The following is a 27,325-nucleotide window of genomic DNA, read 5'->3' on the forward strand; positions in this document are numbered from 1 at the left end:
TTCACAGGATGTTGATTCATAGGATAAGCAAAAGTGAACCTGAAATAAATAACTAAATTGATATGTAAATAAAATAACTGGGCTTTTGGTCTGCATTGAAATGAGCTAGCAGAAAAATTTTAGAATTTTCTCTAGAGAGACCTGAGCTCTCTGGAGATCTCGGCAGAGCAAAAATAGCTCTTCACGAATTGTTCTAACTGTATTTCTAACTTAGTCAAAAAAGTGAATAATTTTTTTATAACACCTTTTCTGACATTGGTCAGAAAACACTTGAGTTGTCCACATAGCTTTGAGAATTTTTCTACATGAAAGAGTTGTCTTAACCAGAGAGATTTTAGAATAGTAAGAAAAATCTTTCTAGCACAGAGTAGAACACACACACACACACACACACACACACACACACACACACACACATGGTGGGGGGGAAGAAGGAGAGGGAGAAGGAGACCTGAGAGGGAGAGGGCAGTTCCAAAAGACATTTCTGTACAATACAGCCAGCTTAGACACACCGTTTGAAGTTTGACTTCAAATCATTTCTTTTGCCACTCCTAGACATGTCTTTTCTCAGAACCTGTCTCCATGCTGAGGGTGGTACTTCACAGAAAGCAAGAAAGAGTTTGCTATACCCAAGCACCATTGCTAGTGTCTGTGTTTGTGTCTGTGATAAGTAATGTTTCCTCTACAACAGTAGTTCTTACCCTTTCTAATAACACCATCCATTAATAGAGCTGTGTTGTGGTGACTCCAAGAATAAATTATTTTCATTGCTATCTGTTACTGTTATGAATAATAATGTAAATATCTGATATGCAGGGTATCTGATATATGACCATAAAGGAAGGGTCCTTCTACCAAAAATGTCTCAACCCACAGGTTAAAAATCGTTGTTCTACAGCTTGCAGACTATTTGGTGTGAGAGACAGCAATCAGATCATATAGTACACAAGATTCATGGTCTAGCCAAGGTCAGTACAGACAAGAATGGAGACAGAATGTGTCAGGCAGAGCTGAGCTACAAGCTTCCTGTAATGGTATCCTGTCTGATGGGAAACTTAGACTAAGCATTTAGGGAGAATTTTACTCAAATCTTTAATAAAAAATAGATACTAAGGACAGAAAGATGGCTCAATGGCTAACATCACTTGTTTTTATGGAAGACCTGTTCAGTTCCCAGCATTTACATGATAATTCCAGCCATTTACATGGTAATGCAAATTGCCTCAAACTGGCTTCCGTAAATATGAGACATCCATGTTGCATGAAAACATACTTGCCCATAAAGGACTTAAGCACATAAAATTAAGTAATAATAATTGAAAAAATGAAAACACAAACAGAAACCAGTCCTGGGAGAATGATTTAACTGACAAGCAATTGCTTTGTAAGCATAAGAACCTGAATTTGACCTTCAGTGAAAATTCAACTGTGGTATCTTGTTCTTGTAATCCCAGTATTGAGAGAAGGAGAGAGTATAATTCCCTAGACACCCCTGGGTCAACCAGTGTAACCTCATCTGTGAGCCCAGGGTAACGAGAAACTGCTTCAGAAAAGTATAGTAGATAGCACTGGAGTAACAACATCTGAGGTGATCTCTAGCCTCCATATGCTCCGACAAGTATATGCATATCTATCTATCTATCTATCTATCTATCTATCTATCTATCTATCTATCTATCTACTTACCTATTTAACTATTATTTACCCATCTATTACCTACCTATGTATCTACTTTTCTATTTATTAAACACATACATACATACCATCATTCCTAAATACATACACACACACACACACACACACACACACACACACACACACACACACACACACATGTGGATCTCCACATTCATAGACAAGCATAAAAAGTAGAAAGACAAGAATGCAGAAACATTAATAACTCAAGGGTGTCATTGTTTTTATTTTCATTTTTTGTTCAGTCTGATTCTTTCTGTCCTATTCTTTAAGTGTATGAGTTTGTAAAGTAAATGAACTTATGTGCATTGAATAATCACATGCTGAGTTTCAACCTCAGCTTGAGGGTCCTGAGGAAGGGTTGAATGGGAATGGTAGAAGAATGACAAGATTGCTCTCTTGAAGAACAAAGCACACTCAGTCTCTTATTTATATTCCTGAGAAATTGCATATCAGTTTAATCTTTTACCCCAGGTTCCCTTTTGATAATTCCATGACTTTATCCCCTTGACTTTCAGATATATAAAATGAAATACACAGCATATTTGACAAATGAAGTAGACAGCAGGTATTTTTTTACGTAGCATTTATTTTTAACATAGCAAACATATGATTTTAACATATGATTTGCTAGGCACACCAGTTGTGGTTGCCAAGACTAGATATAGATGCCATTTTATGTGATAAAGTTAGCTTTAAATATAATACATCGTATATACAAATATGTGTGTGTGTTGTGTGTATTGCAATTTATTGAGCTCTTGTTTGTGTTGATTTTTTCATTATTTTCAGCTAACTCAATATATTCTTTTAGCATTTAGATTCTTTTTGCTTTTCTGTCTCAGAAATCCAAGGGTTATTATTGGAAAGTATTGAGCAATTCAGAAAGTAGGAATATCATCAAGAAAGTATTTTTTTTTCTTGATACCAGACATTTTGTCTGTCCCCAACCTCCTTTTAGGTAATGCATATAACTACATCCTTTATGGAGTAGAGTATCTGGATCAAATTTAGTTGATGATGTGCATGAAGGATAACATCATTTTAACATTAATATTATACAACCATCTATCTGAGCCTTGTGTTTTTAACTATTCCTTTCACTTTAATAATTCAATTTTTTCTTCTATAGATGAAATCCTGTGTACTTCCTTGGTATCATTTGGACTAAGCTGACTCATTAGTGCAGCTTTGTATATTCTTTCAGGTGCTTGAAAGGTGCCCTCATACAATTAATATTGTATCCTTTTATTTTGAATAGCTGAGCAATCCTGTAAATGACAGTTCTTATACTGATTTATGTACTCTTGAACTCCTCATGTTTTCAGAGTTCTGTCCCATACCCTTAAGGGCTGTCCTGAAGGTCATCACCATTTTGGTGAGGATTATCTTGCTTCCCTGATTCTGTTTCTGATTACTATTCAATCATTAACCTCAATTAACTATTCGATCATTGACAAGGAGAACATTATCCAAAGGAGAAACATGGAGTAAAATAAGAATATTATTAGACAAGTTTACGCTCACAGCAACCATCAACACTCAGGAAAATCCATATCCTTCTAGCTCATGCTCTAGGAGCCATGTCTTACTGTCATACCCAGCCATAACTAGCAATTGCACATTACAGATATAATAAAACCATCACTTATAAGCACCTACTTCATTTCATGAACAATTCAAAGAATGTGATCAAGATAAGCATACAGATAACCTTATAGCTAGCTGTATTTTTATTCTCAATTTTTAGGTAAGAAAACTGAAATATGAAATAAGAACTTCTTCAGGCAAGGGTTGTTCTGTAGTCTATGCTGTCATCCCTCTTTTTGTTGTTTGCAGGCACCAACTTCTAGCTTCTCTTTAAGGTTAGGACTCACATGACAGCAAAGGTTTCTGTTTTCAGTTACCAGAAGCTCTCTACGACTGAGCTTCATTTACAAGAGCAGCTTTCTAATAAGGTTAGAGCCTGGGGAGGCATAGACTCAGGTTTTATTGAGCATAGAGATCTCTAACATGAGAGTTTATGCCATAGTCAAAAACACAGTTGCTACTTTAGGCTAAGGAAAGAGAAAAAGCTAGAAAGACCTAAGAAGGAACCCAGATGTGATAAGTGAAGGCTGCTGGTACTCAGGAGACCACTATTTCCTCAAGCTAGGCTTAAAATGAACTGTTCTCATTTTTGTGTTTATAAAGTCTTCAGAGGATGAGATAATGACAAGGGTGACTTGTTAAGAAACTTTACCTGTACAAACAGATATCTCTATTTTTGATGCTTTTTTTTCTGACCGTTTCTCCTTGATAACTGATGAAAATTGTGACTTTCCCAGAGTTGCTTAAATGGTGAAAATGAATAAAGAAAAAAAACTGTACTTTGTACTTTATACAAAGTTAATTCGTGATTTCTCTGTTAAACTGTATAGATACCATTACCACCAGCATTAACAAAAATACCATCACTGTCTCCATTGGCACCAACTCTACCACCATCCTTTCCTCTATTGCCAGAATCATCAAATAGTCACTATAATTATCACTATCACTATGCTTACGATAGTGATCCAGTGCTATAGGCAGCTTAGAAACATCCTCTTCACATTGATGGAGACATATAAATCTTTTCACTAAACATTCTGAACATTCTTGTGACTAGAACACACTGACAATGGCCTTTATCGTTCTTTCTTCTTTTGCTGCAGCTCCTTCTGAGGTCACATTCACCATTGATGTTGGGAATGGCCCTGTGGAGCTCCTTGTCCAGTCTCCTTATCCTCTGAATGACAATCAATGGCATTACATCCGGGCTGAGAGAAATGTCAAGGAGACTTCACTGCAGGTGGACAACCTTCCACTGAGTTTGAGGGAGGCCTCAGAGGAAGCCTATTTCCGACTTCATTTGACTAGCCAGTTGTTTGTAGGTAGGAGACATTTACATCATCTTTATGCCAAATACCTACAAGATAGATTTGTGCTCTAGCTCAAGGACAATTCCTAGATTTTTTCAAAAAGTAAAAAAAAATATGGTATTATTTTTAATTACATATATCTTATTGTAGCTTTATGGTCTTCACAATAAAGTTTTTGCTACTCTTACACAAATGTAGTGGCCTTCTGAGACTCTTTTGCTAACATTTCTGCTCATGCAGATATTAATAGATATTTTCAGATATTAATAGAATTTTATGTTTTGAATCATTAGAATAGAAGTTTACAGTGTAGGCATAGAGACTCCAGCTCTTCACTCTTCTTAGTGATACCTGACTAGTGAAAAGTATTTTTAACATTGTGATCAAATAGTTTGACTAATCCATTTAACTTCAATTTTCAGTAGTAAACACTGGGAAGTGTACTGGCTAGTTCTTTGGTATAACCCACGATAGAGACACTTGAAGGAGGGACTCTCAGTTAAGCAAATGTTTGTCCTGTAGGTAAGTCTGTAGAGCATTTTCTTAATTAGTGTTTCATGTTAGGGCCTTGGAGATATGAGTTAACTACCATTAGAGGAATAGTGGGATTGAAATTGTACACAACCATGCTTGGTGTATTCAGTATTTGTGAACCAAACCCAGAGCTTTATGAGTAGAAGACAAGTATTCTAGCAAATGGGCTACTGTAAGGCTGGAAGTGAGTCTGAACTACTGGGACACCCCCAAGTGACACAAGAATGAAGTTCGATGCAAAGGCAGGTTAATTTTTCTGGCATGTAGGGGTTGACCCTACATTCACAAAGGGTCAGCCCTTCGTGGCAAGTGACTAGAAGATGACCCTGAATGGCTATAACATGCTGGTTTTATATTTTTTAGGGGTAGAGTTTACACCAGCAAGGTTACAGTTTAAACTTACTGGCTAAGCATATTGATCTTTGAATCTATTGGCAAGCAAACATATGACATGTATTTGAACTCTTTCTGGGATCAGAGGGTCAGGAAACTATCAGTCAGTGCATTTTGCCATTTTTCAAGAATGTGCCTGCTCCTCCCTAGAACTTTGGGTGGAAAATAGAACTTGGCCTAACCTTGACCTGAGGCAAGAAGCTGGTTCTTGGCCTAATTCTTGTCCTGAAGCAGTGGGTGTAAGACTGGTGAAAGCCCCTAAGGTCCTTCACAGGAACCTCATAACCTACCTACTCTCTACCAGACCAAGACTCTTAATAGCTCTTATACTTCAGTAAGAACTAGAGTCTTTCACTATATCTCTATCTTTGTCACTTTTTTAAAATTTTGATATTCTATGAGTTCACGTCATTGGGGTAGACTTGATGCTGTATGTAGAGGAGATGTCTTCAGTTGTTCATTCTGTCAGTACACATTAGTACCAGGATGTTCTCTAAAAAGGTGGCCATTGTTAAAATTGAGTTGAAGGATTCAGAATTCAAAAGTTGTGGTTTGAATTTGTCCCTTCATTTATTTACCCATTTCTCCTTCACTCCTCCCTCCCTCAATTTCTCCATCAATGGTAATGGGTTAGCTAATTCTATTTTTGCACACTTGTTGGGTAGTGAGGATGGAAGTTATAACTAAGAAATGTCACTGCTTTTCATGGCGCTCATGTGTATGTGTGAATGTGTATACACATCTTGTGTGTACATGTATATATCCATGTTTATGTGTATGTTAGGAGGAGTATTTTAGATATTTTATTCCAGTTCTAATAATAAGTACAAACTTTGTGCTATAATGTAGTAGACAGTAATTTTGAAAATATAAGTTAGAGAGCTCTTAAAGTAAATCTTTAAATACAAGTTAGGTTTTAAATGTTGATATATTATAAAAAGTAAGGACGCATGCTAACTATTTAAAACTTGAATTTGCCTGCTTAGGCAGAACTATGAATAAATTATACATTAACCATTCTACATGTCTTTTTTCAGCTGGGTTCCACCAGGACCAATAATGTATAGCTTACCACCATCTATACAACTTCATCTTCATTTCATGTACATTCATTATTTGCTTCCTTTATATGTGGGCTACTTTAATTTTTGAATCTGCAAGTATTTTCACTGAAAACATACATGCTAAATGAAAGGAAATACTAGAATATAGGAACATCAGATTTTCACTTCATAACCTGCTGTGCATGTGTCTTCCTTAGCTGTGTTGTATATGTCCAGCAGAAACTAATATTGAGTGATTTAAAACATTCTTATGAGTGTCTGTCCTTTAGATAATTAATCACTCCTATAAGTAATATAATTTACTGCTGAAAAACTTTACATTTATTTCACTGCCTCAGTTCTATTTAAGCATCATATTTTACTTTTTGAAGGAAGTTTACTATTCATCAAGATTTATTAGCTTATTTTCAGTGAAATCAGTTCATGTATTTTATAGTTTTTTATAAATTGCACTCCATGTGAAAGTCTAATTTATCATCAGGCAGGATTTATGAGTCAGTATGGCTGAAGAAGAATCTAAAGGACTAGTTTTTTACTCAACTATCAGAAGAACAGAAATAATGTGAACTTTGTGCAAGTTAAGTCTGAAAAGAGGCAAGAGAGTTTTGTATCAAAACTTTTCATCAGCAGATACTAAACTTGACCAGAAATCTAATAAATTATTCAAGGTGGATGGGAGTGGAAGAGACATCTTGATAGAGTTGTACTCAAAGTCAGTCTAAGGAGCATGCCCACTTCTGTAATGCTTCTTTCTCCAGTGAGTCCCATGTTCGAAATTATTGTGCTTTGTTGACTTTATTTTGATGAAACTGAAGAGAAGAAAAAAAAGTGTTGGAGGTCATCTTAATCTTTTTTTTTATGTATCACTCTTCAGTGTTCACTGATAGGTACATTTGCAAATGTCATCTGGTCAGAGACAATTGAAGTTCCAACATTTTTATTTTTGTTTTATTCATCTGAGATGAATTAAAATGAATGAAACAGTGAATGAATCAAGAAATGTGTTGCTCAGTAATTTCACTAGATTCCAGTCCAGTTGCTGTGATAAAATATCCCAACAAAAGCATCAGGGAAGAAGGGGCTTATTCAGTTTACAATTCCAGGTTAGAATCCATCAGTAGATAAAGGAAAGGCAGGGACTTGAAGCAACTGCACACTTCTACAATAAAGAACAGAGAGAGAATGAATATGTGCATGTTTACTTTCAGTTCACCTTCTGGTCTTTTATGTAGTCTAGAACCTGAGACAAGAGAGTGGTGTCACCTACTTTTATGTTAGATCCTCCCACAAGTATTAACATAATCAAGAAATGCCCACATTTCAGCCTGACAACCCCTCATTGAGTATCTTTTAACAGATGAATCTCTATTTTTCCAATTAGCAACATTAGCCATTAGCCCAAATGAAAAACTGTGTTTGATATCACCCAGAAATGTGGAGACACTACATGCATATCTTTAATAGGTAGGAAAGGATGTCATTATTGGAGTGTGTGTCTTTACTGTAATAGCTTGAGTATGGCATTGCTTAAGTACTGATGGACATGCCTATCCAGAAACAGTTGGCCATGGAAAGATTTTTAAATCAAAGTAGAGCTTCTTGCAGGATTTTGGTGACTGGACCTCTGCTGTTAATCATTAGTGCTTTCTGTGGACCATGCACAGGCTCTGTGTCTTAAAAAATATGATGTACCTCCTAGCACTGCTTTGCTTTTTCAAGGTGACAACATGAAATATGCTGATTGGTGACTCATTACTTGATGGATTCCCGGAATCAATAATGTAACTTGACACTGTTTTGTCACCAAGATATATCAGGGTCATTTTTAATATACACAGGTTGTCTAATGCATTGACATAGCAGAATACACGAAAGTTTATGGAATGTAGCTTTTAACGTATAGTATGTAGCTAAGGTATAATCTCACCATTGGAACTGTTATCAGTTTCATTATTTCTACTTTCTTAGGTTTTGGGTGTGGGAAGGGTGTGGGTTTTTATGTTTTAATGCATGCTTTCATAAGTATGTGCAAACCTGTACAGTATTACACATTAGAATGCATGCATGTGTATAGAGGATAGAGAAGAATGTCAAGAACATTTGTTGATAATTTTGTAGTGTGTTTCTGAGAAAACATCTCATATTGAATGCATGATTTGGTTGGTGTATATAACCAGTTTGTCCCTTGAAGCATGATGGAGTGATAAGATTAAAAGTGGCTGCCATGACAAAACTTCCAGCAGCTTTGTGAATATTGGAAGTCTGAACTTCTGGTCTTACCCTTGGACTATGAGTTAGTATTCTGAATGAGACAGTGATAGAGAAATATCTGGCATAAAGAAATGATTGTCTTTCTGTTTGAATGGAAATGGAGTTCAAGACTGAAAGGTTTATCTCCTGTATGCCTCATAAGTGGGTACATAGAGATGCATGTTGATGCTCTCCTCCCACACTCTCTCTCCCTTTTTTTATTCAGTCCTAGAAAGGAGATAATGGAAGTGGTGCCATCCACATTTAGGTTAGATCTTCTCTTCTCAATTATTACAGTTTAGTAACTCCCTCACAAACATGCCAGAGACTTGTCACCTCTGAAATTCTAGATATGTCAAATTAGCAATTAAGATTAACTATGACAGGGCTGGTGAGATGGCTCGGTGGTTAAGAGCACTGAATGCTCTTCCAGAGGTCCTGAGTTCAAATCCTAGCAACCACATGGTGACTCACAACCATCTGTAATGAGATCTGATGTCCTCTTCTGGTGTGTCTAAGACAGCTTTGGTGTACTCATTACATTAAATAAATAAATCTTTTTAAAAAAAAGATTAACTATGACAGATAAAAAGCTTCTATAGGGAGGGCAATTAGTGGCTGTGGATGAAGAAGTTCATATAGTAAATAAATTACTAAACATTCAATGGTAGATGAAAAGTGAAGGAGGAAGTAATGGGATAAAGAAAGAAAGAAGGGAGAAAGGGAGAAGGGGAGAAGGAGACAATGAAATGAAACTTAGCAACAGAAAAACCATTATTGTACTATCGCTTTCTTAAATCAGAGTCATATTTGGGCAAGTCAATGCTGGCAACAAGGGAACTATTGGAAACCAGAGGAAAAAAGAGACTCCAGGACTTGTGCAGGGATACAGACATAAAGGCCATTCTTTAGAGCCCATGAACATTTGTCAGATGGTTCCTCTAAATAAAAGAGGAGATGATGTGATGAAAGTAAGCATGTAGGTATTCTCTCTCTCTCTCTCTCTCTCTCTCTCTCTCTCTCTCTCTCTCTCTCTCTCTCTCTCTCTCTCTCTCCTTGTCTATAGGCCTGAGTAACTGCTTCAAGTTCCAGCCACTCTACTTTACCCTGTAATGGATTCTACATAGGATTGTAAACTGGATAACCCCTTTCTTCCCTGATCCTTTTATTGGGATATTTTATTACAACAACTGGAGAACAAACAAGGGAAATGACTAAGCATAACATTCATTCATTCTTTCATTCATTCATTGCTCACATGAATTAAACAAAAATGAAAATATTGTGACTTCAAGTATCTTTGGTCAGATAATGTTTGCTAGAGTACCTGTCACTAAACACTAAACAGTGAGACATAAAGCAATAAACTAAGATGACATCCATCAGTTTTCCCCTCCTTTTCACATTCATCAATACAAACTCAATGAAGCTCAGTGATTTCTAAAGCACAGTAGGACTCACTGGAGAAAGAAGCATAAGAGAAGTAGGCATGTTCCTTAGACTAACTAGACTACAACACTATCAAGATGTCTCTTCCAGTCCCATACACATGCTTGTGCAACTCACTGAATTTTTAATCAACTTAAATAACATATAATGAAAAATCAGTCTTGAAATGAAGGCAGTACCTTTTAGGAGGTTATTCCAAAGAAACACCATCCGAATGAACTCACCGTATTCTAGGGCCAAATGAGACCAAATTGCTTCCAGCTACACCATCCAACCAATGGCCTTATTCTTAACAAGACTGTTGTCAGAAGCCAGAAGGATAAATGAATGTGGGTATATTTCACAGAATAGGAAACTATGTAAGAGAGAAGCAAATGAAAGTAGACTCTCTTTGCTGTTGTATTAACCTCAATTATTTAATATAACAGCTCAGCTCACAGATTCAGGAATATGAGTTTTTTTTTGTTGTATTGCCAGTCACCAGACATGATTTCATTCTCAGATTTCCCCTGTAATGTTTGTCTGACTCTTATTCATAGTCAAGATAAGCTTTTTAAAATCACCTTTTTCTAGTGTGTGGAGTGAAAGCTAGCAACACCACTTTCTTGTCCATTATCAATTAGATGAACTTCAAATGAATTGTATCACACAAACATGTTAGAAATGGCTATACTTAGATTTGGGATTATTTTGATTCTTAAGAAACTTACAGATCCATATTGAAACATTAAAGAATGGCTATAAACTACTCTAAGTATAAATGTTATGTTTTTTATTATTTTGAATCTACAGAAAACTGTTGTGTGAATTTTCCTTGGCAGACATAAAGAATTGTGTGTTCATCCTAGACTGGCTAAAACCTGCAAACCAAAGAACCAACTGCATTCAAGTCTACCTTACTAGGACAGTGAGTTTACAGTTTCCTATAGGGCTATAGATGAGTCATGCTAATAGCAATACCTGTGTCTCAGATAGGTGCTTCACAGACAGGTAACTTGGGTATAGAAGTTGGCTCCCAAAGGCTACATTCATCATGCCTTACATGCATCTTATTGTGGAAGTTGGAAGTTAAAATAGATATTGTTCTCACAACTGTATTACTTATATATCCTTTGGGAGGGCCTTGTGAATAGTTTGTCAATAGTGCAAATTCTGTTAATGTCATTGGTCTTAATAAGATTTCTGAGAAGGAATGTTATAATTTGAGAGTAAAAGTCACTCAACAACTATATGTATATCAAGATGCAAAACAACTAATCAGAAAATATAGTAGATCGATAACAGAAATATGTATGTGCAGAGTCAGCAAATCTGGGTAGGGGTTTGGAAAGGAGCAAGGGAGAAAGCTGGCACACTGCCATCTGATTTATCAATGGAAGATACATTGTAATTTTGCAATAATTTCTTTTTTTAAAACATTGGCAACTTGGGAACTAAAAATTGGGTCAACAGATACAGGAATTTGCTGCCAAACCTGACAATCTGAGATCAATTTCGAGAATACACATGGTAGAAGAAGAAAATTGACTCATAAATTGTCCTCCAAAACAATGTATACATGTGTTTCTATGTGTGCAGCTAATATATTTGTGCATTGTTTTTATGATTTCTCTGTGTACCTGTATGTGTGTACATATGTTTTTATGGTCCCTCTGAGCCTGCACATATATGTCTACATCCTTGTTTGTATTGCCTATGTATATACATATAAATACATGTATAGATGTGTGATTAGGTATACTCTAGTGCATGTGTTTCTGTTCTGTGTTCATATACATGGATGAGTACGTATTTTTATGTTAGTTGGATGGTATGTATCCTCTTAAAATTATCTAATGTTTAGGCTAGGCTGTACACTTTTTATAAGATAAATAATCTATTCTATAGTGTTTTCTTCATTGAAAAAATAAAACAGACTGGTAAAAACACAACTGTAGTTTACTGTACAAGATATTACATAATATCTCATCTTATTCTGTTCTGTCAGTATGCAGAAGGGTCATGAGGTTCTTGTCTCGGAAAAGTTACAGTGAGTTTTCCATGTCTCTACATTCAGAAGTTCATTTTTACCTGAGAAATTACCCTAACCACCCTTTCTCCATTTCTAAAATTGTTGACTAAACAACACATAAGAAAATGTACAGTAGATCTTGCATTTGCAAACTCTGATTGGAAAGAAATTAGACTAATAATAGACAGAAAAATTAGTCAAATCCATGGAGGGGAGTGACTATAGAGAGTCAGAAAAACAAAGGCAAGTCTTCTACTCCATAAATCCTCCCTTTTTTATTTTATGTAACCTCCAGAAAAGAATAATGAACCTTTCTTTGCGATAGACTTGTACATACCGTTGATTTATCTTGTGGTTAAAGGATTATTCATCACTGAAATTCACACAGACAAGACAGTGCAAGTCAGGTTTGGCCTCTTGGTCTGCATTGCACTAGAACTTGAAACAATCTCAATCTTCCCATTATTTCAGAGCAAGAGATTAGCCATGTGCCCCAGCATTTTTATTTTTAGTTACTTGTATTCAAACAGTGAACATCAGTCACCATGACCAAGAAAATGCTTACTTTATGCTAATGGCTGAGGATGGCTAGAGTCCATGATGATCATGGTAGGGAGTATGACAGCAGTAAGGCAATTAGAGAGCCGAAGCAATAGTCTACATCTTATGTCCTGAAATGAAATCATGAGGTGGAAAGACTAAACTGGCTTTTGAATCCTGAGTCTGGCAGGGAACCACCATACCTGTGATAGAGTAAGGAAGGCATATTTCTAACCATCATGCCATTTCTAACCATTTATAGTGCTCAGTATTTTTCATGTCATGAATTTCCCTATCATCCCTTTAACTTATCCTCCTTTCCTATGTATGTATACATGGCTATGTGTGCATGTTTGTTTATGTAAATGCACATGCAAATGCATGTGATCACATGCCCAGTATAGTACTGCATATAGAGATCTAAGAATAGTCATTAGTCACCATCCCCAATTTGTTTAAGACAATGTTCCGTATTGTCCTGTAACTTTATCATATAGAGTAGGCCACCTGTCTTTTGGGTTGCCAAAGATATTACTATCTCTGCCTCACATCTTATCACTGGGATTACATACACCATATAACTGGGTTACAACTGGTCTTTGATCAAACTCAGGTCCTCATGCTTGCCAGGTAAAGCACTTTACCAATTGACCCATCTCTCAGGTTTCATATTACGGCTATATTGTCCTTTGTGATATATTTATTGTCTAAGACAGCAAACTTAAAATGGCTACTCTAACTTGATAATCACATATACAGATCTAGACATTTCTAGACTAGTGTAGCATCTTCCTAATGCTATGACACTTTAATATAATTCCTCATGTTATAAAATTATATTCAGTGTTACTTCATAACTGTAATTTTGCTACTGTAAAGAGTCATAATGTAAATACCTGACATGTAGAATATTGCTATGTGACCTTGTGAGGGGTTGGATCACTCCCAAAGAGGTTGTGACCCACAGATTGAGAACTGCTGATGCATAACCAAATTTAATAGAATTATAGCATAGGGTACTAGATAAGAGTTTCAGTTATGAGATCCAATAGATACAGGGAATAACTGTTTTTTTTCTTTTGCACTCAGTGTTTTCTCCTGCTCTTCCTATAACCCTCTCTTTTTCCCTCTCTCCTATTCTTCCTTCTTTTTGTCATTTGTAAACTTTGCATAATGCAACGATTTTTAAGACTCACCACTCATTTATGATGTAACCTTGAGCTCAAGGGTTAGATTCTAATCATTTATTTTCTAAAGCTAGAACAGGTCTCTGTTCTTCTTCTAGGATCTCTCAGAATTCTCAGTATTGCCCACAGTAGGTGAAGACTCAAGAGAAGTTTCAGAGCACAGCAATAATTGAATAAAACATGTCTTTCATAATGTGCAGTAAGCATTACTAAAAGCACATGGAATAATAGATGAAATAGCTTACATTTATACAACTCATTTCCCAATGGCTAAAATTGGCTGACATGGAGCTGAACACCAATACCCGTCTTTCTCTCTTCCAGTGCATTTTCCTGTACTGCATAAGCATAAGGGAATATGTTGAAGCTTTGACTATGTGGTGTACATAATCTGACTCTATCTCTTTTATTTCAGGTAAAAGATGCTGTAGGTCACATAAAACTCCATATTTTATTCATGTGCTGATATCATGGTCATGTAAATATTCATGCTTTAGCATTTTTATAGGAGCTGTTTCCTTCTCACTATCTCCCCCTTTGATACAATTTTTCTTTAAAACAAGTCTCATGTATCCCTAGCTGGCCAAAGATAGCTGTCAACTTCTGCTCTTTCTGACCTTTTATCCTCAGTATTAAGATTATTTATGTGTACTACCATGCACAGTTCATTCAGTCGTACTGTGATTTGAATTCAGGGTTTCATGCATACCAGGCAACCACTCTACAAACTAAATTACATTGCTGACCGTTACTTAAATTTTCTTTAACATCCTTTCTTTTACTAGGAGCTTACAGAAAAGTTCAGCAGAACTGACAATAGCAACACAGCTGTAACCACAAAGATTTTACTCTCATGTAATTAGATGTTACACGTACACAGAAGGAAGCTGATATGAAATTACTCTTAGAATGAGTGTCCCTGGGAGAGTAATGCTATTAAAATCACAAAAGTCTGATGGGCCCAGAAATGAGCATGAGGAGCTCTTAGGTCCAAGGGAAAAAAAGGAAGTATCTTGTTCTTACAGCTTTTCAAGGACACAGGGATAAGTCCTATAATATATGTTCTATGCTACGTGTTCTAGACATCATCAGCTTCTAGATTAACTTAAGGTTCTCTAATGTCTTGGGAATACTAAGGCAGAAGATCTTTTTGGCAGCTAGGAAAGGAAGAGAAAAAGCTGTTACCATAGCAGACTCTCTTACACTATCCAAAGAGAGAGACCATAGCAGGATGTAGCCTGAATTTTAGGAAATGGGGCAGTTAGAGTTTTTGTAATTTACCAGGAATATCTATGCACAGCAGCTCTGAACCTTCTATGCTTTCCCTTCTTTCTTTCTTTTTTTTTTTTTTACCATTAGGAGGAACATCATCAAGACAGAAAGGCTTTCTTGGATGCATGCGCTCTTTACACTTGAATGGGCAGAACACAGACCTGATAGAGAGGGCAAAGTTAATGTCTGGAGTCACACCTGGCTGTCCAGGTCACTGCAGTAGCTACAGCAGCAACTGCCACAATGGGGGCAAGTGTGTGGAGAAACAAAGTGGCTATTCCTGTGACTGCACCAACTCACCAAATGAAGGACCTTTCTGCCAGAAAGGTAAGATGGGCATACATAACGTGGTTCCATAGCATACAAACAACATGACCAATGATCCTGTGCCCTGAGGTTATCCACACCAAAGCTACTGAATATAATGGTCTACCACCCGCACTCCATGTTTAAAACAACAATAACTATGATTTCACGCAATCCATACTCTTTCTTCTATGAGTGGCAATGTAGTAGCTACATGGCATTATCAAACCAAATTCTCCATGCCCTCAAGCAATGCTGAGACTTTGTAGTCTCAGTAGTTTTCCTACATTTAGACTCTGTTTAGCTCATCAACATAACCATATCCATGCATTGGGGTTGTGTGAAAACTTTCAGAACAGTTGTTTACAGAATTAAATGAAAATGTGCACATCATCCAGGCTGAAAGATCAGCTGAAGACTAGAAGTTGATCATCTACTTGTGTTTACTGACATACTAACACTACTAGCTGCGGTATATCAATTAGAAAATGTATCAAAGGACCTCAGAGTTGAATGCAAAAGAGGGTAGAGAAGCATCTGTCCATAAAACACTGACTTACTCTTAGTTCATAGGGAGCCTGAACTACGGCAGAATAAGTACTTCAACATATTGATGGAAACACCATCACAAGGTGTATTTAATGAAGGCTACTCAGAGGAACTTAGGTTAAATTATTTTTTTATGTATTTGCGCTCTCTCTCTCTCTCTCTCTCTCTCTCTCTCTCTCTGTGTGTGTGTGGGGGGGGCATTCATGTGTGCATACACATGCTTGTGGTGGCCAGGTTCAATAACAGGTGTATTCCTCAATTACTCTTCAAAATGTAGCATTGACTATTTGCTAGACTAGCCAATGAATATCAGGGTTCTACATGTCTTCGCTTCCCCAGGTCTAGAGTTATATATGCACAGTGTCACACCTGTAAATGCTGAAGATGTAAGCTCAATTCCTCACATTTTGCATCAAATGTATGACCAACTGAGCCATCTCCCTATCCCTAAATAATAAGTTCTTGTAACATAGAGATTCCACAAATTCAAACCTGCTTAGCAATGTTCTTTAGTGCTTTATAAAGACAATCTCACTGAATAACATAGTATTACAAAGATAGAGTTGAGAATTATGATTAATCCTCCAACTGTAAATGTAATGGACAACAACGTCTACACAGGGCTTGGGAAATGGTTTTGTCAGCAAATCGCTTGCTACACAAACATGAGAGTCTGAGTGTGGTTGCTTAGCACTCACTTAGAAATCTAGATGGATCACTAGATGAGGTAATATAAGAAATTCTGAGCTCAATGAGCAGCCATTCTAAAAATTCCATGAGTTCCAGGTTCAGTGTCTCAAAAAACAAAGTAGAGAATGATGAGGGTATACATTCAACCTTTTCAATATCCACACAAATCCACATCTTCACATGTGTGCATTCATACAAGAATGGATTTGAGCTTCTAAAATCATTGAGACACAGATTGTGTGTTTTTATCAACCTTAACCCAGTGCTAGGTGCAGTGGAATCAATGAACAGGCATTATAGCTACCCAGAGTAACTGACTAAACGTTTGAAAGCGTGCTCTGTTGCCTTCTGTTTTGCAGAGATTTCAGCCCTTTTTGATCCTGGCACCTCTGTAACATACATGTTTCAAGAACCATACCTGGTGATCAAGAACACAAGTCTCTTATCTTCACCTATCTACACAGATACAGCTCGATCCAAAGAAACCATCATGCTGAATTTCTTGACAGCACAAGCCCCCACCATCTTGCTCTACCTCAATTTCTCTTCTCAGAAGTTTTTGGCTATCTTACTTTCCAGCAATGGTGAGTGTTAGTAGCCTGAAGCCTTAAGGCCAGATGTGCCTTTTCATGCTCTGCAGTACTCTGCAAAAATGTACACGTGTACAGCTTCAGTCTAAGCTTCCTCCCACTTCACCATTAGAGCCATAATTGCTATTCTGGGCCAGTATCCACTTGCCACTGAAGTTTAAACCCATTTAATTGTTCTTTATTGTGTTGTAGTAACTATTTATTATTTTTTCATACTGAAATCAATTAAGTGTAGATGATCATAAGAGATCTGAATTACAGAAGGATACTTTTCATGTGTATTTTGCCATCTTTCTTGCTCTGTTTGTCAGTGGAAGCTGGTAAAGCATAAATACTGGCTGTGTTTATAGATGATCATTGTCCAATCTTCAAGATAAGTACAATGTGCGAACCATAATGCTGTGGCACAGGAACTCACTTTTGAGAGTCGGAATTTTCTTTTTTCTTTTTATTGTATATTTTAACTTTACATTTCTAATATCATCCCCTTTCCTGGGTTCCCGTTTATAAACTCTCTATCTCTCCCCCCTCTCCCCCTTCTTCTATGAGGTTGTTCTCACACCCACCCACCCCTTCCCTCCTCCCTGCCCTGATATTCGGCTACATTGGGACATCAAACCTTGGCAGAAACAAGGGCTTCTCCTCCCATTGGCACCCTACAAGGCTGTCCTCTGCTACATATGTAGCAGGAACCGTGGGTTTGTCCATGTGTACACCTTGGATGGTGGTTTAGTCCCTAGGACCTCTGGTTGATTGGTATTGTGGTTCTTCTTATGGTGTTGCAAACCCCTTCATCTACTTCAGTCATTTCTTTAACTCCTCCAATGGGGATCCCATTCTCAGTTAAATGTTTGACTGCGAGCCTCTATTTGTCATGCTTTCATTAAGAGGCATCAATTCTTTTTATAATGACTAACTACTGAACCATGATATTTGTCACTTAGAATTGGCAAGACCTGGAGTATTTTACTTGGCCAAAGAGTACTGCAGGATCTCAACTGAAATTCCGTTATTACTTTTCTTTCTTGCAATTATTGAAATTAATTTGAAACCTCATGCATTCTTACAAGGCATTATCCCCTGACTTCACATACATAGTCAAATGACCAGTTAATTTATTATTCTTTGTGCATCATTGCTGGTTATTCCTTTAATAAAATAGAATTTGCAAAGATGACCAGGCTTCTCAGTTTTCAACCTATCTGTAGCTTGTAGCCTGTAAGGATGAATGACAGTATTAATTATGAGCATTCAATAAAGATGTGAATCAAACTTTGGGAAAAAAGTTAGATGTGGATGGTATAAATGCTTAGAGAATAGAGAAAAAATATATCATACAAGAAATAATGATGATAACCACATATGATGGTCTTATGAGATTTTTTTTCACACTATGCCAGGACAAAACTTCTTAACAGAGCCAAAATGAAGTATACTATGAAGTAAGAATCCCACCATATGTACCAATTTTTTGAACAAATGAATGCAGGGAACATAAATGTATCCCTATAGTATGATCTCACACAACACTCTCCTGTGGACATGAATGTGGTTCTACTTCCCTTGGAATCTTCTGGTACCATGATAGCACTCTAGACTATTGGTTAGTTCATCCCAACCACAGAGTTAAGCTTCAAGATGGACTGTGGTTTGCCACAACTCATGGAAGTTGACTTCTATGCAGTTGTCTACAAACTAGGTACAAGTTACCTACATTCTTGGTATGCTCTTTCTGACTCTCTTTGTGTGTATGTGTGTGTATGTTTATGTGTATGATCTTTCTATTTCATGATGTACTAATTATGAGTTGACTGTAAAGAGTTATTCATTTAATTTGAAATGCATAATAAAAACTGAGGAGTGTATAGGATGAACCAGCATAAAGCGGAAGAAAAGCAAAAGATGATAATAAGGTGCTATAGTTGAAATTTATTCTCAGACTGCAATAGAGAGAAAAGAAAGTAGTGAGAGGCAAGAAAGGAGGGTGAGAAAGAGAAGAATGCAGAAGAAGAAAAGGAAGAGGAAAAAGAGGAGGAAGTATAGGGTTAGATTTTTTTAAAAAAAACTTACTTTGTATAAGTTTTCTTAAATGCATCAATTCACTTTCTAGGTCACTGTCCAAAGATAGGGGTTGATGTGTTTATAAAGATAAAGAAAGGTTGAATATGTTTTGGTGGGTTTGTGGTGAGGTGTGGGACAAGAGGATGCCTGTGTGGCCCATGCTACTGCATTCCTTCCCCCTGTGACACCAGCCACATGATAGTATAGTATAAAATAGAGTTTATTTAGGGCATACTGAAGAGACTTGAGAGGGTAGTAGAGGCAGAGAAAGGCAGGGGGGGAAAGCAAGGGAGGAGAGGGAAGGGGAGGGAAGGGAAGAGGAGAGGAGAGGAGGAGAGGGGAGGGGAGGGGAGGGGAGGGGAGAGGAGTGAAGGGAAGGGAAGGGAAGGGAAGGGAAGAGAAGAGAAGAGAAGAGAAGAGAAGAGAAGAGAAGAGAAGAGAAGAGAAGAGAAGAGAAATAGATGCTGGCCATGCATATGTGGAAAGTGTGGAATGGGAAGAGAGCAGAGCAGGAAGGCAAGAGCAAGAGTAAGAGAGAGGAGAGGACAAGCAGCCCATTTTATAGTGAGTCAGACATTCCTGGCTGTTGCCAGGTAACTGTGGGGCAGAGTTTATATAAAATGCTAAAGGAGGTGAAAGGTGGTTAATAGTACGAAGCAATGTAGACTTGTTTAGAAGTAGTTCCTTGAGGAGATTACAACCTCTGTTGTCAAGATACTAGCAGTCCAGTTCAGTAATGTCAGGATAGCAAACAGGAATCAGAAGTTAGGGCACAGTCTAGCAGAAAGTTCCAACCCTTAACCAAATGAGCATGAGTCAACAGGAGCATACAGAACCAGCAGGTATACCAGGAGAATGTCTCTGTCTTGCATTTCTCATTGAATTGAAGGTCAGCAAAAATGAAGATGAGAGACTAACAAAATATTGCAAAGCTACCTAGGCAAGTACGATGCCGCTGTCCATTGTGTACTATTTCTTCTCTCTCCAATATCACATGTCCTCCCACAGGACTTTCCTTAGCAAAACACCATATGAATCTGAATTGCATGCCTTATCAAGAACCTTCCATTTCATGGAAGCAGAGGAGAAAGGGGAGAAGGAAGGAAGAACAGGAAAAATAAGAGGAGGAAGAGGAGGGCTGGTTATTATTATTCAAGCCCATGGGCCATTTAATTACCTACTTACCATTAGTTCCAAAGGTTTTGTCCAAGAACATACCAACCAATCAAACCTTCAGCTTTGCCATGTTAAACCTTTTAATTATAGGAGGCTGTCTTTGGATCCTTGGATATAGACAGTTCAAGAAAGTACATATAGGGCAGATATCTAGTCTATGGAACAACCAGGAGTGTCTCCTAACATTCAGCCCAGCAGTCTTCCTTCTAACCTCATCATCTTCTCCTGAGGTGTTTGAACCATATTAAGATGGTTATAGAGAGAATTGTCCCTGAAGTCTCTTTAGTGCATGCATTCACATACTTTTACTAGTCATAATACACATATGAAAATATGACTGCCAAGAATAGATGACATATAGAACAGCATAATCTCTGTATCTGTTAAATGAACCCATAATGTGCTTAAGTCTCCTAGTAACTCTGGTTACCCATTGCTATTAATATACCTATTATACCAAGATTTTATAGTTGTAAAATCTGACATATGAGGATATCATAGTTCATATCACAGTTAGTCAGAAAGAGGCCTCAACTTCTCTAACCCAGCCCAGTCTCAAAGCAAGGTTTGGGTTATTTTTGATTTTCCTTATGGGAGAATTCTACTGCATGTCTCTGATCAGCTACCCTGACCTCTGAGTGCTGGGATTATGGATGTGTACCACCATACCAAACTGTTTTCTTAACTGCAAGGAATAAATGAAAAGTGTTTATATTTTAATCTTTAAAATACATAATTATTTTAAGAAATTGATATGTCCTTAGTAGGGAATCATTCTTAAATTCTCCCTAACATATTTTCTGGTATCTTCCTTTCAAGACATTCTTAAGATCACTTTATAAGAACCTCCACTTGAGCTTATAGATATTTGCATTTTAGAAATCCTGATGGAACTCACAAAACAAGAAGATACAAAGATTATAACTGTTGGTTGCGTAGGTCTCAGGTATGCAGAGTTGCTTCGCAGGATGACTTATGGGAGAGCCTCCTGGTACAGAAAACACTTTGGCTAAAGATGGGGATCCAACCTGAGAAGACACTCACTAAAATGTTCCGATTCTTGTGTCCTGGAACAAAGATTTGGACTAGGGCACATGGATAGTAATAACAGTGATAGCTTATTAAAAAGGGGAAAATCAGTCCTGAGCATATCATTAGGCTATTGGACCAGGACTGGATCATCGAGTTCAAATCCTTAGACACCCAGTGTTCAATCCCTTTATAGATTGCATAATTACTCCACCCGCCCCCAGTGCCTGATTGTGCACATGCAATGTTTTGATAACAGGTAAGATTCAGTGGACAGGTTGCTCTGCTAACTTACTTTTCCATATGCTAATCTTAAATCTCTCTGTCCTACTCCTGCCCTTCCCTCACACTTCCTCTCTAAGTCCCCCAATGCAGTGGTTCGTCTGGTAGTCCAATAATGCTTTATTTAGAATCTGTGGTATTTCTGCCATCGCCTTATACTCAAAGTCACAATTGAAGGAGTATTCTTATTGTTTCATTAACACTCATAGTAGTTACTAGTATGATAAATATGAGAGACTGTGGAGACAAGCAAGACTTACAGCTGTCTCCATACTACATGAAAAGAGTCAGATTCAGAACCTACCTAAAACATGCAAAAGACAGCTGAGACAGAGTTGGAACAATTAGATTTCTGAAGGAGTCTAGCTGGAAAGAGGACTTGGACAAAAAACCCACAAAATTTACTGATTTCAGAACATAGGGGTGGATAGAAACTGATCTACCAACCAGGGAGCTGGCAAGAGACTAACCTAGGTCCTGTGTACATATATTACAGTTGTATCACTTGATTCTAACAGTGAGAGCAGGGGCTGCTCTGACTCTGTTGTCTGCCTTTGGGTCCTCTTTCCCATTTTAGGTTGCATTGTCTAGCCTTAGTCAAAGAGGTACCTAGACTTACTGAAACTTGATATGCCATGGTTGGTTGATATTCTGGAAAAGCCTATCCCTTTTCTGAAGAGAAAAGGATGAGGAGTGGATGTGATAAGAATAGGGAAGGGAAGGTACTGGGAATAAAGAATGGAAGGAAAACTGATATCAGAATGTAAAATAAATAAAATTTAAAAAAGAAGGAACTGAAGAGTTTAATAACTATATCAATGAAACAAATATCTTCAGTGCTATTAAATTTCTCATCATGAGTGTTCTTCACATAACAATTATGTGACTATTAACTTAGGAAACTATAATTATTACAAAAGTTGAAAGGCACAATAATAACTAGCAAGTTTAGTTTCCACCTATGTCTTAGATATTGTGATTCTTTTTTCCATCCTGGTAATGTCTTCCATGAATACTTCTTTTTGTAAAGAATATGTTTGCAGAACTTGAAGAGTTCCTTGAAGAACTAAGAATTAATGTCTTCATTGTGGTTCTAGTATATTAACACCATTAGGATTAAGCCTTTGATCTGATTATCAGTGAATTGGGAAGTAAGAACATTTTAATGGAAACTTGGTACACTGCAGTGAAAAGTGCACTTTCTAGCATAGAGCAGTGGCTCACACCTGAAGTAGAGGCAGGAGGCCAATATCCAAGGAAAACTTTAGATTTGTGGGATGTTTAAGACTCCAATTGGTTCCCAGAAAATCTGTCCCCAAAAATAAAGTAGAATTACTTCCCCTTGTAGAAGTTAGGGATCTTCATAAGTAAGTTTAATTAGTGAAGATGTTTAACCTCAAGATCATCTGTAATAAGGATCCACTCACACCCATTCCAATAAAATCAATAAGTTTGTGTTAGAAGGCACTTTCCATTGTTGGTGTTGTTCTGATTTTAATCTAACTTTGGAAATCTGGTAGTAATAATGAGGTATCCAGCTTAAAAGGAGTCCCATATGTTATCTGAGGAGTATACAAACTCCTCCTCCAGCACTACAGTATAAGAAGCCAGGATGTAGAATTAGAATGATTAATCTAGTAAACACTGAGCAAAGTTCTCATGTTGCAAATTTATTTTATATAGATAATTGTGCCAAGTTGGGAAGATGCTTGTGAGTCAATTGCACATGTGTGAGCATTGGCCTGGTAGCAGTTTTATTTGTTAGAACTGAAGTTCCACTTTGCCTTTCTCTCAGTCTTACTGCTGAAACTTCAAGGGAAAATACATCCTTAGATAGAAATTATGATGTCTGAGAAGTAAGCCCTCTCTCTCTCTCTCTCTCTCTCTCTCTCTCTCTCTCTCTCTCTCTCTCTCTCTCTCTCTCACACACACACACACACACACACACACACCACACACAAACACACACACCACACACACATAAATGCACGCACACACACGCGCGCGTACACACACACACATACACACACACACACACACCTGAGAGAGAGGGAGAGAGAGAGAGAGAGAGAGAGAGAGAGAGAGAGAGAGAGAGAGAGAGAGAGAAGCACAAGAGCATAATGGAGGGTTGTTTATGAGATGGGACAATCCTTAGGAGACAAAAGCCTAGGATTTTGAATCATAGACCACAACTCAGAATCTTGGCAATTAAAGAAGAGGCTTTTTTAAAAAGTCCTTACCAACTTTATTGCACTGTGAAAAGTGGGGTAGAGTGGATATTCTAGACATATCACACACATAGACACTGGTACATATAGGCAAAAGAAAGAAAGAGAGAGGGGGAGGGAGGAAAGAAGGAAAGAAAGGAAGGAAGGAAAGGAAGAAAAGAAAAAATCTTTTTATACATAATTTAACAAAATCACTACTTCAGTTTGTAAGAGGAATTTAAGTATCTTCTAACTATAGGGCAGTAATTTATTTCTGGCAGGAAAAGGTGCAAAAGATGCTGGGCACAGTTTAAAGAGTTTGGAATCATGCAAGCATCTTTTCATAAACATGAATTTTTGTCTGACATAGTTTTTAAAATGGCTGTTTCTTTTCTTTTACTGGATTTTTTTAAAATTTATATTTCAAATATTATCGCCTTTCCAGGTTCCCCTTCCAGAAACCTGCTATCCCACCCCCCTTCTCCCTGCTTCTATGATGGTGCTCCCCCATCCACCCACCCACTCTCTTCTGCCTTCCAGCCCTGATATTACCCTACACTGGGGCATTGAGCCTTTATAGAAACAAGGGTCTCCCCTCCCACTGATACCAGACATGGTTATCCTCTGCTACATATGCACCTGGAGCCATAGCTCCATCCCTATGTACTCTTTGGATGGTGGTTTAGACCCTGGGAGTTCTGGGGGTGCTGGTTGGTTGGTATTGTTCTTCTTATGGGGATGCAAAACCCTTCGACTCCTTCATGCCTTTCTCTAACTTCTCCATTGGGGACCTCATTCTCAGTTCAATGGTTGGCTGACAACATTCACCTCTGTATTTGTCAGGCTCTGTGTTCAGTTCTTCTTAGAAAGGGGGAACAAAAATATTCACAGGAGGAAATATGGAGACAAAGTGTGGAGAAGAGAATCTAGTTATATCCTTGATCTCTACATTTCATTTTACTTCTCCATAGTCGTAAGTGTGCATGTGTGTGCATGTGTGTGTGTGTGTGTGTATGTTTTTGTGTGCATGTGTGAGTGTGCGTGTGTGTGTGCGTGTGTGCGTGCGTGTGTGCATGCGTGCATGTGTGTGTGTGTGTGTGTGTGTGTGTGTGTGTGTGTGTTTGTGCCCAGGAGTATATTTGTGCATTCATGAGGACTCCAGAAGAAAACCTAGGTTGTCTTCCTCAGTAATGACATTCATTTCTTTGAGAGATCTTTTCTCATTGCCTGGGAAATTTTCAGCTAGACAGTGAGCTCCAAGAATTTGTCTGTCTCTATTTCCCTGATGTTGAGATTACGGCACATGCCGACAGAACTGTTGAGTACAAAATATGTGCTCTATCAACTAAGACATTTCAGAGTTAGATATTTTATTGAATAACAACTGTCCCTTTCCCATAATATTAAAAGTTTCTTCAAAACTGTCATTTGACAAATATTTCTGAAACTCTTCTGTAGCAAGAACTATTCAATATTTCAGAGGAACATGCCTTGCCATTAAGAATCTATTTTTCAGCCAAAAACATATTTCTACAAGTTTCTCATAGACATATAGTTTATGCAGACAGATTACAGTTAGGCAAAATGCCTAGAAGGAAGTAGATAGTAGAGAAAGGGAGGGGGGGGGAATTAGTTGACTTATTCACTCTGGAAGAGAAAGTCATAAAACTTTCCACAAAGTAAGTGGCTTTTTAATCATAAGAGTTTATCCAGTGGTCTCTTAGCTGATGAAATTTTAATAAAAAACATTTTAATTTCCTTATAAGGTTATCATGCTACTTTCACTGCATAGAATAGAACATGTGTATGTGCATCTGTGTCAATGTTCTTCTTCCTTTGCTCTGATACACGGGACTAACAAAGTAATGTTAGAAGAAAGGGTTCTAGTTCAGTTCAGTTTTCAGTACATCAAGTGAGGCAAATAATGTAGAAAGGAGCTAAAGGTATTCAGAAAGCAGAGAGAGATGGATGCTAGTACTCAGGTTAGTTCTTCCATTTTATTCAGTCCAGGTCCCCAGGCCATGGATTGATGTTGCCCACATTTAGGGCAGGTGGTCTAACATCAGTTCACCTAATCTGGATAAACACTCAGAGATAAGATCTGAGGCCTATTTCCTTGGTTATTTTAGATACTGTCAAGTTGACTATCAATGTTAATCATGGCAATATGTATCACTTCATGTAACTACTCTTATTTCTCATTTTGGTCCCTTGCTGTTTAAATAAAAAAATGTGGTTAGAAATATGTACAAATAATTCCACCAATTCATGCTGAAATTCATCCAATACAATACTCGAAAGATCCCAGGTGACCCCTTTCCCGCCTTTTGGTTGTTCTGCTGTTCTGGCACTGAATGATTTGTATGCCCTCACCTCATTATTTCTCTTTTATCAAAAATTATTAGCACATAAATTTATTAGTTTAACAGTGTGAATTTCTGATTTCCTATACCTTTAAAGAAATAATCGTAACCTGAGATAATTTGTATTTTATATCTACTAGTTTAATAGAAACAGAAGTAAAAAAAAAAAAGACCATTACAGGAAATACTTTCAAAGTACAAAAACTCACAGTTTCCAGGTCAAGTTGAAAATAAGATGTCCTTTATATCACTTCCTTCTTTCAAGGAAGCCCTTCAGAGGTTACTCTTGCCTCCTGATACCAGTATATGTTTGAGTTCCTGTAGGCAGAAGGCATTCTAAAGCACAAATGTGAAGTTTGTCCCACAAGGTTGTTGTTATTGCTGTTGTTGTTGTTTCTCTTGTTCTTCTTCTTTTTGTTGCTACTTTGTCCTCATTCAACCTTGACCACTTCAGTCTCTGGAAATGCTTTCTTTATGACAGTTTCCAGAGTTAGACTTGATTATATTACTGCATACATGTGTGAGCCTTAAATAAGTTTTTCTATCCCTTTCTATTTGACATTTCAGTAATGTCCATGAGGGCCCATAGATGGGAGAAGATGTCCAGTATCATACAATTGATCTACAATGCTCAGTGGTGGGTCTAAGCAAAAGAACAAAGATGTGGCTAGAATGAGATGCTCACACTATTTCTATTTCTGTTTATAATTATTGAAATCAACACTTTAATTTTTTATTTGTTCCCAAATATCTAAATTTTGGTATAAACAGAAT

At 37.3% G+C, this 27,325-nt stretch overlaps 1 protein-coding gene across 5 annotated transcripts in view; it reads left to right on the forward strand.

Annotated features, from left to right (window-relative positions):
* The window catches only part of Cntnap5a (contactin associated protein-like 5A), a 1,008,100-nt gene that overhangs the window by 849,303 nt on the left and 131,472 nt on the right, over positions 1 to 27,325 (forward strand). For all 5 annotated transcript variants that reach the window (XR_005492234.2, XR_005492233.2, XM_039090650.2 and 2 more), the window contains exons 17-19: positions 4,392 to 4,610; positions 15,386 to 15,625; positions 17,203 to 17,427. Coding sequence is in view for 3 of the 5 variants with exons in the window: in XM_039090650.2 (XP_038946578.1) it covers positions 4,392 to 4,610; positions 15,386 to 15,625; positions 17,203 to 17,427 (684 nt within the window). In the remaining 2 variants the exon portion in view is untranslated. The remainder of the gene's footprint in view (positions 1 to 4,391; positions 4,611 to 15,385; positions 15,626 to 17,202; positions 17,428 to 27,325) is intronic.

The sequence above is a fragment of the Rattus norvegicus genome, chromosome 13, assembly GCF_036323735.1.
Source record: "Rattus norvegicus strain BN/NHsdMcwi chromosome 13, GRCr8, whole genome shotgun sequence".
Taxonomy (NCBI): Eukaryota; Metazoa; Chordata; class Mammalia; order Rodentia; family Muridae; genus Rattus; species Rattus norvegicus.